We start from the raw sequence: 16,381 nt of genomic DNA on the forward strand, positions 1-16,381 counted from the left end.
TCATACGCTCTCTCTCTATCCCTTCAACGGCTGACTCAGCTCGAAAAGAGCCGGGGTGTGATCTTACTTCCTCCGTTCTCATCCCCCAGCGATGTTCAGAACCCATCTCACACCACCCGTGCCTTTCAAAGGAGTGGCTAGTCATTCGCCTGGTCTGCCGCGGCCGCTGCCGCTGTCGGAGCTGCTGTCGAAGCCGCCGCCGCCCGGCGCTCCACCTCCATCATAAATCTGCTCACCTCGGGGTCCAGCGGTAGCGTACTTCTCATCTTTGACTTGTTTCCAATGACCTTGAGACCGCCGAGAGATCGCGCCCGGCTCAGGGCCACATAGGTCTGCCTTCCGTCCCAGACGTCCTGCAGATTGACGCTGACGTGGTCGAGCGACAGGCTTTGGCTCTTGTGGATGGTCATGGCCCAACCCGGCACCAGGGGGATCTGCGTGCGCGCCGAGTACGCCTTCAGTACCTTTTTGTACCCGTTTTCGGTGGGAATGACCTCTGCTTCGATGTTGTGCATGTTGCAGTAGGGGAGGATGACGCGACTTTGGCCGTTTGCGAATATAACTTCAGGGACTGTGCAGCGGAGAAAGAGGAACGAATGTTAGCGGTTCGTGGCTACAACTCTTTGGTTGACCCGGGACACGGGAGAACTCACAACCCCTGGCGCCCGATGGACCATTAATGTAGTCGCTCATCTGTTCGTATCTCGCGTATGCGACCTGGAAGCCGTAGGTGTCCCCTTTGTAGTTCCCCTTGTCGGGCATCTTGGGCTTGTTGCATTCGTCCAACTTCCGTATGAAGCGGACGAGCTTGCCCTGGCTGCCGTTGCAGAAACCGTTCTCGACGTCGAGCTGCGAGTCATTCACTGGCGCGTTAATCTAGGTAACCTTGGGGCAGGGTGTGCGATAGCGCGGCGGGAGGGGAAAGGGGAGAGCTCACGTTAGCTAGCAGCACAACCGGCATGCCAGCCTTGAGGGTCAACTGCTTGTCGAACCGATGCTTCTCGTCCTTATCGCCGAGGTCTTTTGGGTGGTCCAGGGCACTAAAGTGTTCCGGGTGGCTGCGAAGCTTGTTAAGCTCCTGGTTGTTGTAGTCCCTGGCTTTGCCTCTGAGGCTGAACAGAGCTATGCCATTCCTGACTTCGCGATGCTGCAGCAGGACGTTGAGATCGGCGTCGGTTGTGTGACCCAGGCGGATGTTCTGGAGCATCGTTATGAACTTCTCATCGCTTTGCCGATGGATCTTGGTTAGATGGATGTATCTATTCGCCAAGGATGTCAGGTCTGTGTCCTCAATCCGACCATCAAACGGATCATGGTACTCACTGAAAATTACAATCTGCCCAAGTCCGCGAGTTGAAGGCCCATTTCTGAGCATCTCGAAATGTAGGGTGCTCTTTGTCCCGAGGACAAAAGTGCAGATTGCGTTGCTTGTCGAAAGCCAACTTTCCACACGCTGTCGAAGTTTGACTAGCCGGGTCGTATTCTACCTCCTCAGTGCAGTACTGAAACGGTCGCACGGGGGGTAGCTGGCAGAAGTCCCCGACGGCGATGACCTGAATGCCGCCGAACGGTCGCCTCACCGAATCCGCGGTCTGGTTTCTGCAGATAATCTCGCAGCCCTTGGCGAACCTCTCCCGTCGGAGCATTCCGAGGACGTCAGAGAGCCGGTTCAAGAATTCGCCCTCGACCATGCTGATCTCGTCGATGATGAGGACGTCGGTGCTCTCGATGCGGTCAAACACCGAAGTGTGGCGCGCGTTTTTGATAAGAGTCCTGAATGTCTCCTCCGGGGCACTGATGTTCCATCCAGCGTAGGAAAATGTCGTCCTGCCATTGATGTTAGTGGCGGCCTGGCCCGTAGGCGCGACGAGGTAGACGGTCTTGTTCTGGGCTTCGAAGGCCTGGTTGAGGGCCTTCACCACGACCGATTTGCCGCAGCCGCCGGATCTGAGAGAGTCAGTCATGGTCTGGTTTTCCTCCTCCTTCAACAGTGATGGACCTACCCCGTGATGAAAAGGCTGTGGCCTTGCATAGCCAGATCCAGGGCGTGCTGTTGTTCAGGGCATAGGGGAAATTCTGGGGCCGCCTCTGCGACTGCTGGGTCTTTCTCGCCTTTAGGGCGATCATTCTCGCGTTTGATGTACTCGTTCGTTTCATCTGAGTAGCCCTTGAGAGGTAAAAACCCCTCCGATTCCCTCATTGCTCCTGCCTCGTTGTCAAAATCCCCCTCCCGTTTGATCGCGGCCTCACGGAAATCATCCTCCTCGCTTTTGATTGCCGCCTGGTCAGAATCACCCTCTTCCTTCTTGATTGCCGCCTGGTGGGAATCATCATCCTCCTCTTTGATTGCCGGCTGATCGGAATCATCCTCCACCAGGATAGGTGACTCGCGTAAACCCCATTGGTGACTTTCCTCGCGCTTGACGGCTTTAGGACGATGAACGTCAAAATAAAAGCCAACCAAAGGCTCCGAGTCGCGCTCATCCTCCATCTCTCGGGGCCGCTTGACCGGAGAAGGCGCCGCCGTGGGTGCAGGCGCGGGTGCAGGCGCGGGTACGGTAGACCTACTTTGATGTGCCGGGGAATAGTTCATCAAAGAGCCAGCGTCGATCTCGAGAGCAAGCCCAGAAATGAGAAGGTCCATCTAACGTATGTCAGTCTCCTAGTTCACAAATATGAAAGTCTTCACTCACAGCCAGGTTGAAGCTCGAAGCGGTCGTGTCTGGGTTGATTACCGCGTGTTAGCATGGTGGGAGGTGCTGACAGGTGACGGACTACACAGCCGAACTCCTGCGCGTACTTTGGTTCTGGCAGCCTTCAGTCTGTTTCTTGGTATCGTTCCAGTCCGTGAAGATGCCATATTTCCTGCCGTGCGCCCCAGGTCCTCGCAGGTTGTAGACCACGTAGTATTTGGCGGCTTGTCCTCTATTGAGCAGGACCGGATTGCGCGAGTCGTTGATGTAGTTCTTCGCGGCCTGCACCGCCTGCTTGGACGCAGGCCGGGGATTTCCGACCAGCTGATTCCGGGCCGGCTTGGGCTTGGCCATGGCTGTAAGTGTCGGCGGTACGATGGTCGTCCTCGAAGCTCATCATGAGAATGAGGTACGCGATAAGAGGAGGGAAGTGCCGGAACCTGGGGGAAGGTTTCACAGACTCCACATGGAGGCTTAGGTAAGCAAATTTTGGTCGCGCATTGGCCGTTGGGCCTTCATAGCCCCAGTTTATTTCCCCTCAAAATATTCGCTTTTTCTATATTGTCCAAGGCTTAGGGAGGCATTTGTCGTTCCTTGACAACTCATCGACAATAGGTAGGCCGGGTTCCTAGGAGCTTTTTGAGCCCAAAAAGCAGTATTCACCCTCACGAAATATGACTGTGATAGCCGTTTGCTAATTGAGGCGGTGGTATTGCATCACCTAGGCAGTCGATGTCCAAGCAATCCAGGTCGTCAGAACCCCAGCCAAAGCCACATAGAAGGCGCCTGCCGTATAAGCAACTCCCCAGTCTCGATATATGGCTTGGGAAACGATAACAAAGAGACCAAAGACCACTGTGCTCCCGACCAAGAGTATCACAGATGGCGTGCTAAAGCTGGCATAAGGCCATTCGACGATTCGGAAGCCGACAAACTCAATTTCCGCCACTGCACGAATCACGGCAGCTTCAACAGGTGGTATGATGTCTCTAGAAACGTTGTCAGCAAGTACCTTAAAGGATGCCTATCGTCACTCGACAGAAAAGACACGGGAGACCTGCTCACTTTGAGGAGTATATCCATTTATCGTAAAGCATATCGTTGCCCACGGCTAGCTCTGGATAGGCCAGGAGCATATTCCAGGTTGAGGCCATTTTGAGCTTTGAAAGCTCTTTCAACCTATCCACATGAATTTGGACGCCGCAACTGCTGAGTTTGGGAAATTTGGAGTCTTCTCCCCATGCCTCGTGAATCATGTCGCCTCTCGTCGGGATTCGATGGTTCGGTGATGTCATAGTTGTAGTTGCTGATCAACTTTTGGAGCGCCTCGATTCTTTCAGCAATGTTGACGATCTGGAACTGTCCCCGGAATGCACCCGGTCTTTGGGCGTGCCGGCCGATAATTATCAACTTCGATTTTCAAAGTCAGCTACGCTCTGGATTGTAATTCGTATTCTAAGTTCCATGTCCGAAACCATAAGGAATTCCCTTACATTTACCAGCTCAAGCCTCACAGGGCCCAGCAATCGTTTCCACCGCCGAGTGCACTGCCGCGCGACTCCAGACAATTTGGCCCAGACATCGACGGGATCCAATGCATCTGTGAGTCTGATGGTGGAGATGACAGCATCTCGTTCTTTTCCCTCGCAGATCAAGACAAATGGGGCATCGGAGAACAGCGGCTCTATCACGTCGCGTATCTCGTTCCTTCGTTGGACGACTGGATTTGGCGGAACGACCGTCCTCTTCACCTTAAAGACACCGGCTCTTTTCTTGCAACCAATAGGCGTTTTGATTGCTGAAGGGGGCAACGTCACAGGAGCACTCCCTGATGACTCGGTCGTCCTTGGTGGGTAATTGGAGGTTCCAGTAGGAGGTCGTCGGTGCTCAGTGAGTCCAGGTGCGAACTCTACGGGGTGTGAACGATGTTCAACTGATGGAGGCTCACGGTCAATCCGGTCTCTTTGATTCCTAAAGCGCTGTAGTGATACATCTAGGGTGACAATCTGTTGATTAAAGAAGATCAAAATGCGGGATGGCAAGGACATGGTAGAGCTCGGAATTGCATTGTGAAGATTATGCGACGGTAAGAGTTGGCTGTGACTTCCTTGGCGTACGGCGTGGCTCCCACCTTCTTTATCGTGAGCTCTACCAACATACTTAGTCGGCATGTAAGCAGCTTGTGGATGTGGAATCAGCGAACTCGGTAAACTCATTCTGGATTTCAATGATCGACACTCATCGTAAACCACGATTGAGTGTTGTGCAAATGAAGGACAGATAATGGCTGTTAATATGTGTGAAATGTTCATCTACATGTCAATTATCATCTCGCAGTCAGCCTGGCGAGAAGCCTAGTAGCTGTTGGGTTGCATTCAAGAGGCTATTGGGGCCTAAACTGAGGCTATGTAATGTAGATCCATCCAGCCTGCCGCGGTCTGGAGCAGACCAATGTAGATTCAAGCAAAACAACATCGATATAGTTGATTTTGGACTTCGTAATTCACGCATGGATAAGATGGCTTTTCGCAGATGGGACGCATTCGGGAACAATGGCAGTCTGCTCAAGCACATGTTTCCGCTTACGAATCGAAGACTTTGGGAGTAAAAGAAGCCGATATCGACTTCTCCTGTGAAGCACAGGATTACGACAGCGGCGAGGAGGTTGTCGTCTACGAACCTTGGGAGTCAAGGTTGCTCCTCGTCAAATTTGGATTCCGTTGGTAGTTAGCTCAAGTGTTCCCCCGTGTAACATCTATGCTAAGTTGTCAATGAGTCTCCTCAGAAAGATCCTCAACAGACAACATGTCAATGTCGCCATGCGTCTCATAACGTTTTCAGACAATCACCATGTGTTGCAAAGCGTCCTTGTACAACGGGAAACGCTTTTACATAAGCAAAATCTCATGGGCTGAGACGCGCATACACGAGCTGACATGCAGCGTACCCGGCCTGCAGGTTCTCGTGGGGATGGGGTGACGGGGCGAGAATGCTATGCAGCCACACTGGGGAAGGGCCAGGAACAAGAAAGAATCGATTTACGTATTCGCCGAGTGACTGCAATCACCCGAAGACGATCGCAAAGTGAGGCAAATCAGGCTACCTACGGGATCGAAATCCCGGCTTGGGAGGGATACTCGGCGCAGGTTGTGTGGGAAGGTGAGAACATGATCAGATTGCCAAGACTCTGGCGTGATGCAGAGGTCTTCGTAAGAGAAATATAAGTGAATGAGTTTCCCCGGCTGAAGCAACGTCAATAAACATTGGAAAAAGCCACTTGCCAAAATGTATCTCGCCATAGCTCTCCTAGTCCAAGTGGCCCTGGCTCTCAGCGCACCCCTCGATGACCTCACAGCCTGCCTCCGCACCGCTTCCGTACCCATCGCATCCTCAACCCCGACGCCATACAACCTCCGTGTCCCTGTCAAACCACTTCTCGTCGCCGTGCCGACCACGAACGCACAAATCGCCTCCGCGGTCACATGCGGTTCCAAGAGCGGTGTCAGGGTCAGCGCAAAGAGCGGCGGACACAGCTACATCTCGACCGGGTACGGCGGCGAAGATGGTCATCTTTTGATAAACCTGGACCGCATGTACAGCGTGACTGTCGCAAGCGACGGGACAGCCAAGGTACAGGCTGGTGCAAGGTTGGGACACGTAGCCACGGAGCTGTATAACCAGGGGAAGCGGGCGATATCGCACGGGACATGTCCAGCGTGAGTGTCAATCTGAATGATCAATGAGTCTTGGAAGCTGAGCTGACCCGTGTCACAGTGTTGGTGTGAGCGGCCACGCCCTCCACGGAGGCCACGGCATGGTCTCTCATACCTACGGCCTTGCCACAGACTGGATCAAAGCCGCGACAGTCATCCTCGCCAACGGCACAATCACGCGCTGTTCAGCAACGGAGCGCCCTAATCTCTTCTGGTCCATCCGCGGCGCGGGCTCATCCATGGCAATCGTGGCAGAGCTTGAGTTCAACACCTTTGCCGCGCCTGAGAAGGTGACATATTTCGATATTGATTTGGTCTGGGATACGGTGAAGTTGCCACAGGTTCTTCTAGATACGCAGGAATTCGCAAAGACTATGCCAGCGGAGCTGACGATGTCAACGACGTTCAACAATGATGGGAGTTATCTGAACGGCGCGTATGTCGGCGATGATGCTGGCTTTCGCGCGGCGGTGCAGCCTTTGCTTGCGAAGATTGGGGCCAAAGTGTCTAGTTCCAAGACTTTTGGATGGATCGACTTTATTAAGCACTATGCGGGTGTGACGGATATCGACGTGACGACGGCAACATACAATGAGGTAACTAGCACCTTGCACACCGAAGCTGCAAAAGGGGGAGACCTACTAACGCGGTCAACAGCACGACAACTCCTACGCATCAAGCCTCACAACCCCCGCCCTCACAAAAACAACCTTCCAATCCCTCGTCGACGCCATCGCAAAGAACGGCCTCGCCCCAACCCGGTCCTGGTACATGCACATGAACTTCCATGGGGGCTCAAACTCGGCCGTGGCGCGGCCCAAGACCAACGATACCGCCTACGTCCACCGCGACAAGATGCTTCTCTTCCAGCTCAAGGACGCCGTCACGACGAGTCAGACGTACCCTTCCGACGGCTTTGCGCTGCTCCAGGGGTTGAGGCAGAGTATTACCAAGAGGCTGAGCAGCGATCAGTGGGGGATGTATGCGAACTATCCTGATTCCCAGATTAGTGAGAGCGAAGCGACGCGGTTGTACTGGGGGAGTAATCTGAACAGGTTGGAGTGGATTAAGGCCGATTATGATCCGACGGATGTGTTTCAGTTTGTGCAGTCTATTAAGCCTGCCGAATAGGAAGTGAGCTTGTGTAGTAGGGTACTTTAGGATAGTCCTGGAAGAGCGCGTGTCGTGAAGAAAGTGCCTAGGGATGGCATCTTCACGATGATATAATTGAGAGCCTTGCCGGATTGATGAGGTAGAATCTAGCAGTGCAAAGAACTTCCCTCCTTCATTTGAGAGAGTCTGATGAAGAAGCAAACTAACAAGTAGCCAATGTATAGTATCACGACAACATGGAGAAAGATAGAGCAAGATGGGGAGCGTGGAAGTCAAAGGCTGGGAGAGAAGTTCTGGCAGAAAAAGAGAAAGAAAAAGGTGAACATGCGTATACATGGTACGCGTAGGAAGGATACAAAATACATGGCTTAGCTTAGGCTCGGATGAGGGCATGGCTTCGTGGCCTTTTACATTATAATATTACATATACAGCTAGGTAACATTTACTCAAATGGTGTCGCTCTAGGATGTACCATTTTCCATTGACATGATTCAAGATTTGTGAACTCGCTCGAGCCGTGCTAGGCACAGTCGCTCGGTGGCCCAGGACGTGATGAGTCCACAGGCTGATTCGGCGCGGTGTCTTTGATAACTCGAACAGGTACACTACCGAAACGCAACGGTAAAATCGTCGACCGCTTCCTGAGCGCTTCCGGAGCGATTGCATGATGAAGCAAAACGCGAGCCTTCTCGACTCCGACTACTCTCCACAGTAAATGATACAACTACTCGATATTCGATTGGTGTGTTGCTTGAAGAGCATCTGGACGCATAGAGGCAGGGAAAGCTGAGGGTATCAAATTCGGGCGAGGCATGTCTGCCCAAGAGTCGCGGAGAGTGTCTTTCTCAAACGCGGTCAGTCAGTCTGCCGTGTGGCTCGTGAGACTGCCCTCAGCTTGTGTGGTCTATCCTCGATCTCTGTTGTTGGTCGTGTCTATGTGCCAAGCAGAAGCGAGGGCACGTATCAGGTCCGTAAAGCCCATCGATGGTAGCACCGATTGAGGAACAAGCTTTTGCCAGTCGCACTCGACCGGTTCCATCAGCTTTGAAGCATATGAACTGGCGGTATCAGGGCGCAGCAGAGACCATTGGAGCTACGTCTTCGAATAGCCACACGCTTTGTTGTTGCGCGGAATATCCATACCAACGACAAAAATAACCGAGTAGAGTTGCACAGATAGCACCCAAGGTGTCATGAGTCAACCACACAGGGGCCGCGGCCTGTCGTGAGCTGGCAGATTATTCGGTCTGGCCTTCTCATCGATGATCGAGCATTCGGAAGACAGACGTGTTTCTAACAAAACATTCTTCATCCTGGACGCCGCAGCCCAAAGCCAGTCGAGTAGCCCGATCGTCGCCGTGTCCTTGCATATCGGCAATGATGCGTGCCGCAGCATTGCAAGACATTTCCAGCGGCGAAGCAGCCGGTGGGAGCTGCTGATGGGGTTCCAAGGGACGGGGAGGTGTCTCACTCCGACGATGATAGGGATGGGGGCTCCTGGATGGTTCCGAGACAGTGTTGGGTGCCGAGCCAGTCTGGGAGGAGCGATTGAGACTAGCGTCGGCGAGCACGGCGAGCCTGTCTAAAGGGGAGGATTGTTGGACATCGGGCGTTGGAGTAAGGGTGAGCACCGGCGGGAGCAGCGAATCTCCAAATTTCCTCTTGGATGCCAGGTGCTCGTTTTCCGTCTCGGACGAGAAGCTCGCCTTGCCAAAGTGTTCCTGCAGCGGAGGCAATTGGGTCGGCGATGGTTCGAGTAGGATAGGTGTGCTGAGGATGGGAGCGAGTGTCGTTATGTTGGACGCGCTGGGCGAGCCCTTGCTACCTTCATCATCGAACGATCGCAAGTGTGCGTCCACCTCTCCATTCGATACGCCCTTGCTGACGAGCAGGGCGCGCAGACGAGTATTCTCGGTCGCGAGTCGTGAGTTCTCAAAGGCGACGTCTCGAGCAGCCTTTTGCATCTGCAAAGAAGCCTGGGTCCCCCGCTTCTCGTAGTCCTGGACCTTGCGCTGCAACTCGTCGACGAACTCTTTGTGGCGGGCGCGTGATCGTCGTTGATTGTCGCGTATTCGAATGGCATTCGCGGACTTGTCGGTCTGGAGCTGTTGCTCGAGTAAGAAGTCAGTTTTCGTCGTCGAGAGAGAAGAGATGAAATTTTAGCTGAAGTCCAAAGAAGTTTTTTTTTTTTTTTCTGGCATGTCACCCAGACCCCGGTAAGGGAATGGGAATCACACAGAAAAGAGGTTCGACCCCATTGACTTACTCGACCACGTTTGGCCCTCTTGGCTTGAGGGCCGAAAAGATCTTGATAATCTTGCTCCGAAGACATGGTATTGACTGTTGGCCTGTTCCATCCGAAGATCCCGGGAGGGTATGGACGCGGAGACGAACATTCGGTGGGCGGTGAGGCAGGTTTGGAAAAACAACCTGCTGTGATTTTTTTTTCCGTGGTGGTTGGACTGTCGGGGGGGTGGGAGGTGGTGACAAACACCATGGGAAAAAAAGAACAAAAAAAAAAAAAAGAACCAACCCGCGTCGGCCAGCAAACCCGCTCATTCTGGCCAGCCGATGACTAATATGACCAGCCAGCCAATCCGCGCCGACTTGTCTGAGTTTTTCGCAGGCGCTAAAATCTGATTGGCAAATGAGACGAGCTTCACGTGTATCCATAGCGGGTCTGGTGGGGGCCCAAGCTCCATGGCTCCAAACATGGCATTTCTCACTTTTCACTCTCACTCTCAGCTTCACAGTGAATCTCACTCTCACTCTCACGCTCGCTCTCGCTATTCTGCCCTCCCGTGGCTGGGCTGTGTCTCTCGGTGCAACCTCCGACCACTCAGAATCAAGGGCAGCAGCCACCACATTGTTTCATTGGAGTAATCCATGACGGAAGGATCCAAGAGACACTCGAGAATGTCCCGGGCATTCTGAGACCGAAAACCGCTGTGTCACGTTGCTTTTGCGCGCTCTGGATTCACGAATAATTCGAAAAGACTTGGCCCATGCCTGCTAGTGCGGGAAGCTAATTCACTTTTCTACCCTCCCTTTTGCCCTAGCAATTCTTGAATGTCACTGGGGGCATGCTAGTCACGCTTCTTACGACATCCCATGGTCCCACCTATCTCGTCTCCATTGCTCCATACGCGCGCCAAGTTACAAGGATTTGTTGTGTGGAGTTCAGGGTCTCGTTCTATGTACCGTGGTACACTACGGATAGAGCTGGCCACCTTGAGTGGAACCATTCCATCCATGGATGGGTTTGGTCAACTCAACCTTCTACGGAGAACAAGTGAGTGATAACTACTTTGAAGATGCAAAGAATGACATAAGTTCACCCCAGGGCGTCAGGCCGTGAACTATTTCCGTGGGTTAAATGGGAAACTTATGCGGGAGATACATTCTTTTGGTCCTTCCATCCAGCCCCCCCTGCTCACAGCTCAGTAGGGCTGGTGTACTTTCCCAGCGCAGTATCCCTTGAATACATCTGTCTAACAAAGAGTGACTTGTTTCTCGTTCAGAACAATCCTCGGATACATCAGCAATCCACTGACCACATTCTCAAGCTCAATAGCCCCCAAGAGGCGCTCAGACAACTCTCGGGTACGTAGGCAGTGTATCTTTACCGGCAGGCTGGGAAGGGATAGACGCAAAAATGGGCCCAAATTTGCTACAACAACAAAACATCATCCTCCAAAGTGAGACAATCTCGAGGGATTGTTTTCCACCCCAGAGCACTCCCCAGCAGTTCTCTTCCATCAAGATAGATATGGCATGAAGGATCTACAACCGCTAGCTTAGTGAGATTCAGTAACTGGAGTTTTGGTGCCGTGACTTTGATGCTGTTAACCTCAGCAGACCGTCCAATACCAACAATCTTGTGAAAAGAAGAAGCCTGATTTTCTATTGCAGGTCCCACAGATGGCGTCAACTTGTGTAAGCCCCAACGATCTGCTAGATAAGATAAGTCCTTACACGAAGCCAGAGAATTGAAGTCGTAACCCTTCCATTTCGAACCAAAGCAGTAAGAAAACCCACCCTGCGTTCGAAGTCTGAAGGTCTGATGCATTACCGCTCTTAACTTTATTATCGTATGATGCCAAGAACCAGTGTTCCTTGCAACGGCCATTGATATGGCAATGCGATGGTGATGTCACCCGTAAGAGCATGAATTACTAGCAATTACAGTATCCATCAAATTATACATTCTCGGCAGTCATGTCAAACACAATTGGAAGGTTTTGGAAAGACGCCTTTTCAATGGAAAAAAGATACAGTGTGAGTGAGGGCAATAAAACTCTGTCTTATCCCACCGTTTGTTGACTGAGAGCCTGGGTTACACGAGGTCTTGCAGATCTCTCAGTCTTCGTCCACCCGAGACACGAAGGCTCGGCAGTTAGGGGCATCTAGAGTGAGCTACGGTTCGGGATGGCACTTAAACTTTGGTCAAGACTACAAAAGATTACACGTAAGCTCTCCACGCCCTCAGCAGCAACGTGTATTTGGGGCGCAAGTTGCCATCATACAGATATGTAATTCCGTGCCAACGATGATTCGGAGGTGGCCCACGAGCCCACGTAATGAAGACGTACACCAACACGAAGGTCGTAGACGACACTGTGGAAAGACACGTAACGGGCCTGGGAGAAGAGCTCTGGCCGACATCGAGTACCTTATGTGAGGATATGTGAGGTTTCATGGTCCAGTTCTACCGTCGTAGAGCTACTGCCTTGACAAGATAAGGTAGGAAATAATATTGCACTTCCTACATCAATCATGGCCCCTTCCCGAACAGAGGTCAAACCCATCCAAGATTTGAAATTTCTGGTATACACGTCAGCAGGCATACGTCTTGGTCAGCTTGAAGCTCAACAATCGTATAAGGTATTGAATGGCGATTCAGCTGTGGAAGCATACAGAAAGACGCGAGTCCTACAGATCCCCCTTGAGTGGAAGCAAGAGGTTAGGATAGTCATTTTAACAGCCTGTTCTACCTTCTACAGTGAAGTGTGCTGCAGGTGTCCCATCATATTCTTGTGGTAGTTGTGTATTGTTACCGTACAACTTGAAAAGACTGACGTGACCGCAAGTGCACCCTACTCACTCCTCCCATGGACGTACATCACTGAGCTCTATTAAATCACAAGAAAAACATATTGACACCAAGTTCTACCAATTTTCAACTTGACATCATCATTAAAAAAATCAAACATGTCTAGAAAATCTCTCCTAAAAGTTCGGGCAAAGGGGTTGAACCCTGGCCCTATGAAAATCCCACCCCCCTAGGGAATTTTCTGCTCTGTATTTAACCGCTCGGCTATAGCGTTCCCGGGGCGTCCCCCAGGGCTGGTACACATTGGAAGAAAAAAGTTGTAGATATAGGGTGTGAATGGGCGGTGTGATTGCCATCCGGGTGAATGAGGCTATAGGTGGCTTGAGATGTATGTTGGGATGAAAAAGGGGGGCCCGCCCAAGTTTGGGCTTTGTCACAAGATATCCGCTGTACTATACACTTGATCTTCTAGTATGCTAGAATATCCCGAGAAAATGTCAACAAGGAAGGTAGTATAGGCCTTGGCTTCTATCTCCCATCTACCTACCTCCTAACTTTCATCGCCTCTGGAGACACTTACCTAAAGGTAAGATTCGACGCCAGAAGGGATTCGCCGATTCCTTCCTACCTTCACAGCCCATCCATAACCACTCCTACATGATTATTGAGCTTCCCACCGGTCTATTGGCTGGCCACTTGATGTATATACTTCTTTCATGTATACTGGCACAGCCCGAAATAGTAGACATATCTTTGATAACATTACTGGAACGTGCTTCGATGAACACTATGCGGGAGTGCTGGCAGTGAACGATAGCGCGGTTACGTGGGAGTTTGTATCCCGTTATGTATCTATCAGAGACATATAGGCGTGATATTGTATTCAGATCCCTTGCTCATGAAGGGATGTGTTTACAGCATGAATGAAGGTAGCATCAGTAGATGCAATGAAATTATGGAGTGTTACAACCGACACACAACTAACTCTAGTAATTGATATAGTGCCGGTCTGACGAGGTTCGAATGGCCGGGCATAGAGTGACCTGACTTGACAAGATGAGCGAAATCTCAGTGAGATCGCAAAGCGAAGATAACCTCATTCCTCAAAACTTAGCCCTAGTCAAGCTTTGGTATTCATTCATGAAGTTATGAAATGGAATTCTTAGCTGGCAGCATACGCACTCAAGTCAATGTTGAGCTACTTCATCTAAGATACGTGTCTACCCAAGATATGATATTTAAGATCTTGAGGTATGAGTAACATCGATGTGACTAATAGTAGGTATTTGGATCTGCAGCTGACACATACACCGAATCATAATAATCTTACATACCTAACGTAGGGTCGTTTCCCGTCAGAACTCGAACTCTGATTATTTCAAACCCTTGTTTCCCTTTCACATGAGGTATTTTTCGAAATCGACATATGTTCTAGGGTCGGAACCCCCGCAAGTCCAGGAACAGGAGTGTGTTGGACAAGATACCTGTCTTGGATGAATCAAGGAAGTCATTATGGTGCTAGTAAGTTGGCCTTCGGATCGAGTCTGGCCTTGGAGAAATGATATGGCTATTCTTGGCTGAAAGCTTGATTGAACTCCTCGCACTAACACCATTCTTCAGCTACTTACTTAGTGATTTAGGCAGAGGCGGAGTGCAAGATACGATCTTTACCAAGTTGATACGATCAAGGCGGCAACTAGCCACGGCCCAAATCGCATTGGACACAAATGGAAGTAGGAGAAAGATCGGGCTAGAACCCCTGATTCAGCTATTGGTAAATGAAAGGATCTTCTCTGTTATCAGCTTGATCCACTTCATAGATCTGTCGAGGTTGGCGACATGGGGGAAGCTAGGAGAGGCGCGGGTATCTTCTCCACGATCGTATCGGACAACCAGGCACCAGAAGTAAACCTTGATCCCGATACTACATCCTTTGAGGGTTGGGTCAATTATCTAAGGACTCGGCTGAATACAGTCATTGACCACGGAACCTTGCGCAGAGGGATAAAAGCCGGAAGACTAGCCTTATTGAGGTCTGCATCGATGGCATTGGTGGATCGGAGGAGGGCCCGGGTCTTAGAGTTGAAGTCTTCTTCACGGGAAAGGATAGACGCCCAGGGACAGAGGAACTAGCTGCTGCCAAAGGAGTAGCGCCACACGGGTTTCCGGATCGAGTTTACAGTCCGTCAAGTTTACTGATCAGGACATATATAGACCCTGGACGTGGGGTGGTGTCATCCAGGCTCGGCTGTTGGCGTTTTAGCCTTCGACCCTTCGCTTGTAGACCGCGCCCAGGTCTGAGGTGAACACGATGATATGATGAAGTAAATTTGCCCTCTAAGTTCCGGTAGTCTAGAGGATGATGAAGGATCAGCAGATGGTTGATCTAGCACATGCTCATATGATGGATGAAGTCAGAATATGAGTTGAAAATCTGTGAACAATGGAAAATGTCGACACTGTGACCTGCTTGCCATTTGTACGTGATCGTTCCGTCCACGGATGCCTTATTTCGAGTCTGAAATTGGGGACCCGGGAGTCTGGACACATGCTCGAACGATGTGGATGACTTTCAGAGGGAGTTGACAGCAGTAATCGGTCAGGATCCCAGATTCCGCATCTTGTACGTGCCTCGTTGCATGTTCAACGGATGCGTAATGCAGGACGGTTGATCAGATTAGATATTGTCCAGTCCCACGTTCCAGACTCATTAGACAGAGGTCAAGTCCAGACCATGAAGAGCCAACGGAAAAGTGCCGAAAACGAGGAAACCGTTGTCATGACAGGTGTGAAGATGGATGACTTATGCTCCTCGAGGTAATTCTCAAGCCTGTTGATAATAAGCTCGGTTACACGAAACCGGTCTCCTTGTTGTCCACCTCAACCCCCCTCTGGAATGCTACATTGTCATTGCCGAATCAATGGCACACCTCGGAATCTGCCAAGCGGGTATACACGTTTTCGGTCAAGACCGAGGAGGGGGACAACAGCTGACGGAAGCCGGGTGCGTTTAAGCGTGCCCGGCAGCCGTGTAGAGACGACGCGCTTGGGAGGGTTTCATTGAAGATTTTCGTGCCTCTGATGAGATTCATCCATATCCGGTCGCATGGCATCATATCGGGTCCCGGAAACACTTGGTAAGGTCGGAAGTCCGATATCAGGAGGCCTTCGAAGTTAGGAACATGGTCTCGGTCATGAACCCATGATGCGCATGTTCATCGTCACCTCCTGCAATTGCCTGGCCCTACGAGACGGCCGATTGACAATACTTGAATCTCCAAGCTCGGGTGGTGGGCACAACCAAAAGATTGCACAGCCCTTTTGAGCTATGGTATGCAGTGATGGGGTGTCTCTTTGAAGTTATCGTCATTCTAAGTGCAATCTGTTTTCCCAGAACTCTGGTTCAACGGCAATTCCTCTCGTTTCTTGACGCCGGCTTTTCCTTGCGCCAAGAGGCTTCGCTGGCATCATCGGCAACTCGCTGGCAAAGGGAAAGTGTGTAGTTACACATCAAAAAAATCGAAAAGCTCGCGTTGCGGTGCCAAGCGAGAGCCATGCCCCGAAACGTGATAATGCTCGGCCCCAACACATTCTTGAAAGGGATGCTCGAGGCCTAGCGGCCGATCCGACATGGAGTCGACACGCCGCCACAGCCTAAACCGGAGCTAGTCGTGTCTCTGAGCTATGGTCAGGCTCGACTGTGCCTTCGGCATCTACTGAGGCGCAGAATGGGGCGTAGTCGGAAAAGAGAGAGAGCGAGAGAGAAAAAGAGGCTTGAAGGCATTTTTGAGCCGCATTCGGTTAAAAC

General features: G+C 51.3%; 5 protein-coding genes across 5 annotated transcripts; 1 reads left to right on the forward strand and 4 right to left on the reverse strand.

Moving 5' to 3' along the window:
- Positions 1–693: 693 nt before the first annotated feature.
- BDZ83DRAFT_256841 (uncharacterized protein) lies at positions 694–1,466 on the reverse strand. The gene has a single exon (XM_060501970.1). It carries the CDS (start codon positions 1,373–1,375, stop codon positions 872–874), a length of 504 nt encoding a protein of 167 aa, XP_060366712.1. The 5' UTR covers positions 1,376–1,466; the 3' UTR covers positions 694–871.
- A 1,948-nt stretch (positions 1,467–3,414) lies between these two features.
- On the reverse strand, positions 3,415–3,847 carry BDZ83DRAFT_650343 (uncharacterized protein; the record flags this gene model as incomplete). The annotated part of the gene is made up of 2 exons (XM_060510366.1): positions 3,415–3,682; positions 3,759–3,847. The coding sequence occupies 2 exons, from the start codon at positions 3,845–3,847 to the stop codon at positions 3,415–3,417; spliced, it is 357 nt and encodes a 118-aa protein (XP_060366713.1).
- BDZ83DRAFT_256865 (uncharacterized protein) lies at positions 3,561–4,957 on the reverse strand. Its single transcript, XM_060501971.1, has 4 exons — positions 4,897–4,957; positions 4,187–4,841; positions 3,759–4,103; positions 3,561–3,682 (listed from the first exon to the last, which is right to left on the reverse strand). The coding sequence occupies exons 2-3, from the start codon at positions 4,739–4,741 to the stop codon at positions 3,873–3,875; spliced, it is 786 nt and encodes a 261-aa protein (XP_060366714.1). The 5' UTR covers positions 4,742–4,841; positions 4,897–4,957; the 3' UTR covers positions 3,561–3,682; positions 3,759–3,872.
- A 1,001-nt stretch (positions 4,958–5,958) lies between these two features.
- BDZ83DRAFT_696357 (uncharacterized protein) lies at positions 5,959–7,964 on the forward strand. Its single transcript, XM_060511367.1, has 3 exons — positions 5,959–6,409; positions 6,468–7,002; positions 7,064–7,964. The coding sequence occupies exons 1-3, from the start codon at positions 5,979–5,981 to the stop codon at positions 7,535–7,537; spliced, it is 1,440 nt and encodes a 479-aa protein (XP_060366715.1). The 5' UTR covers positions 5,959–5,978; the 3' UTR covers positions 7,538–7,964.
- An 812-nt stretch (positions 7,965–8,776) lies between these two features.
- Positions 8,777–9,852, reverse strand: BDZ83DRAFT_718407 (uncharacterized protein; the record flags this gene model as incomplete). The annotated part of the gene is made up of 2 exons (XM_060512069.1): positions 8,777–9,631; positions 9,787–9,852. The coding sequence occupies 2 exons, from the start codon at positions 9,850–9,852 to the stop codon at positions 8,777–8,779; spliced, it is 921 nt and encodes a 306-aa protein (XP_060366716.1).
- Between the last annotated feature and the right edge of the window lie 6,529 nt (positions 9,853–16,381).

The sequence above is a fragment of the Colletotrichum acutatum genome (assembly GCF_030867785.1).
Source record: "Colletotrichum acutatum strain CBS 112980 chromosome Unknown BDZ83scaffold_31, whole genome shotgun sequence".
Lineage (NCBI taxonomy): Eukaryota > Fungi > Ascomycota > Sordariomycetes > Glomerellales > Glomerellaceae > Colletotrichum > Colletotrichum acutatum.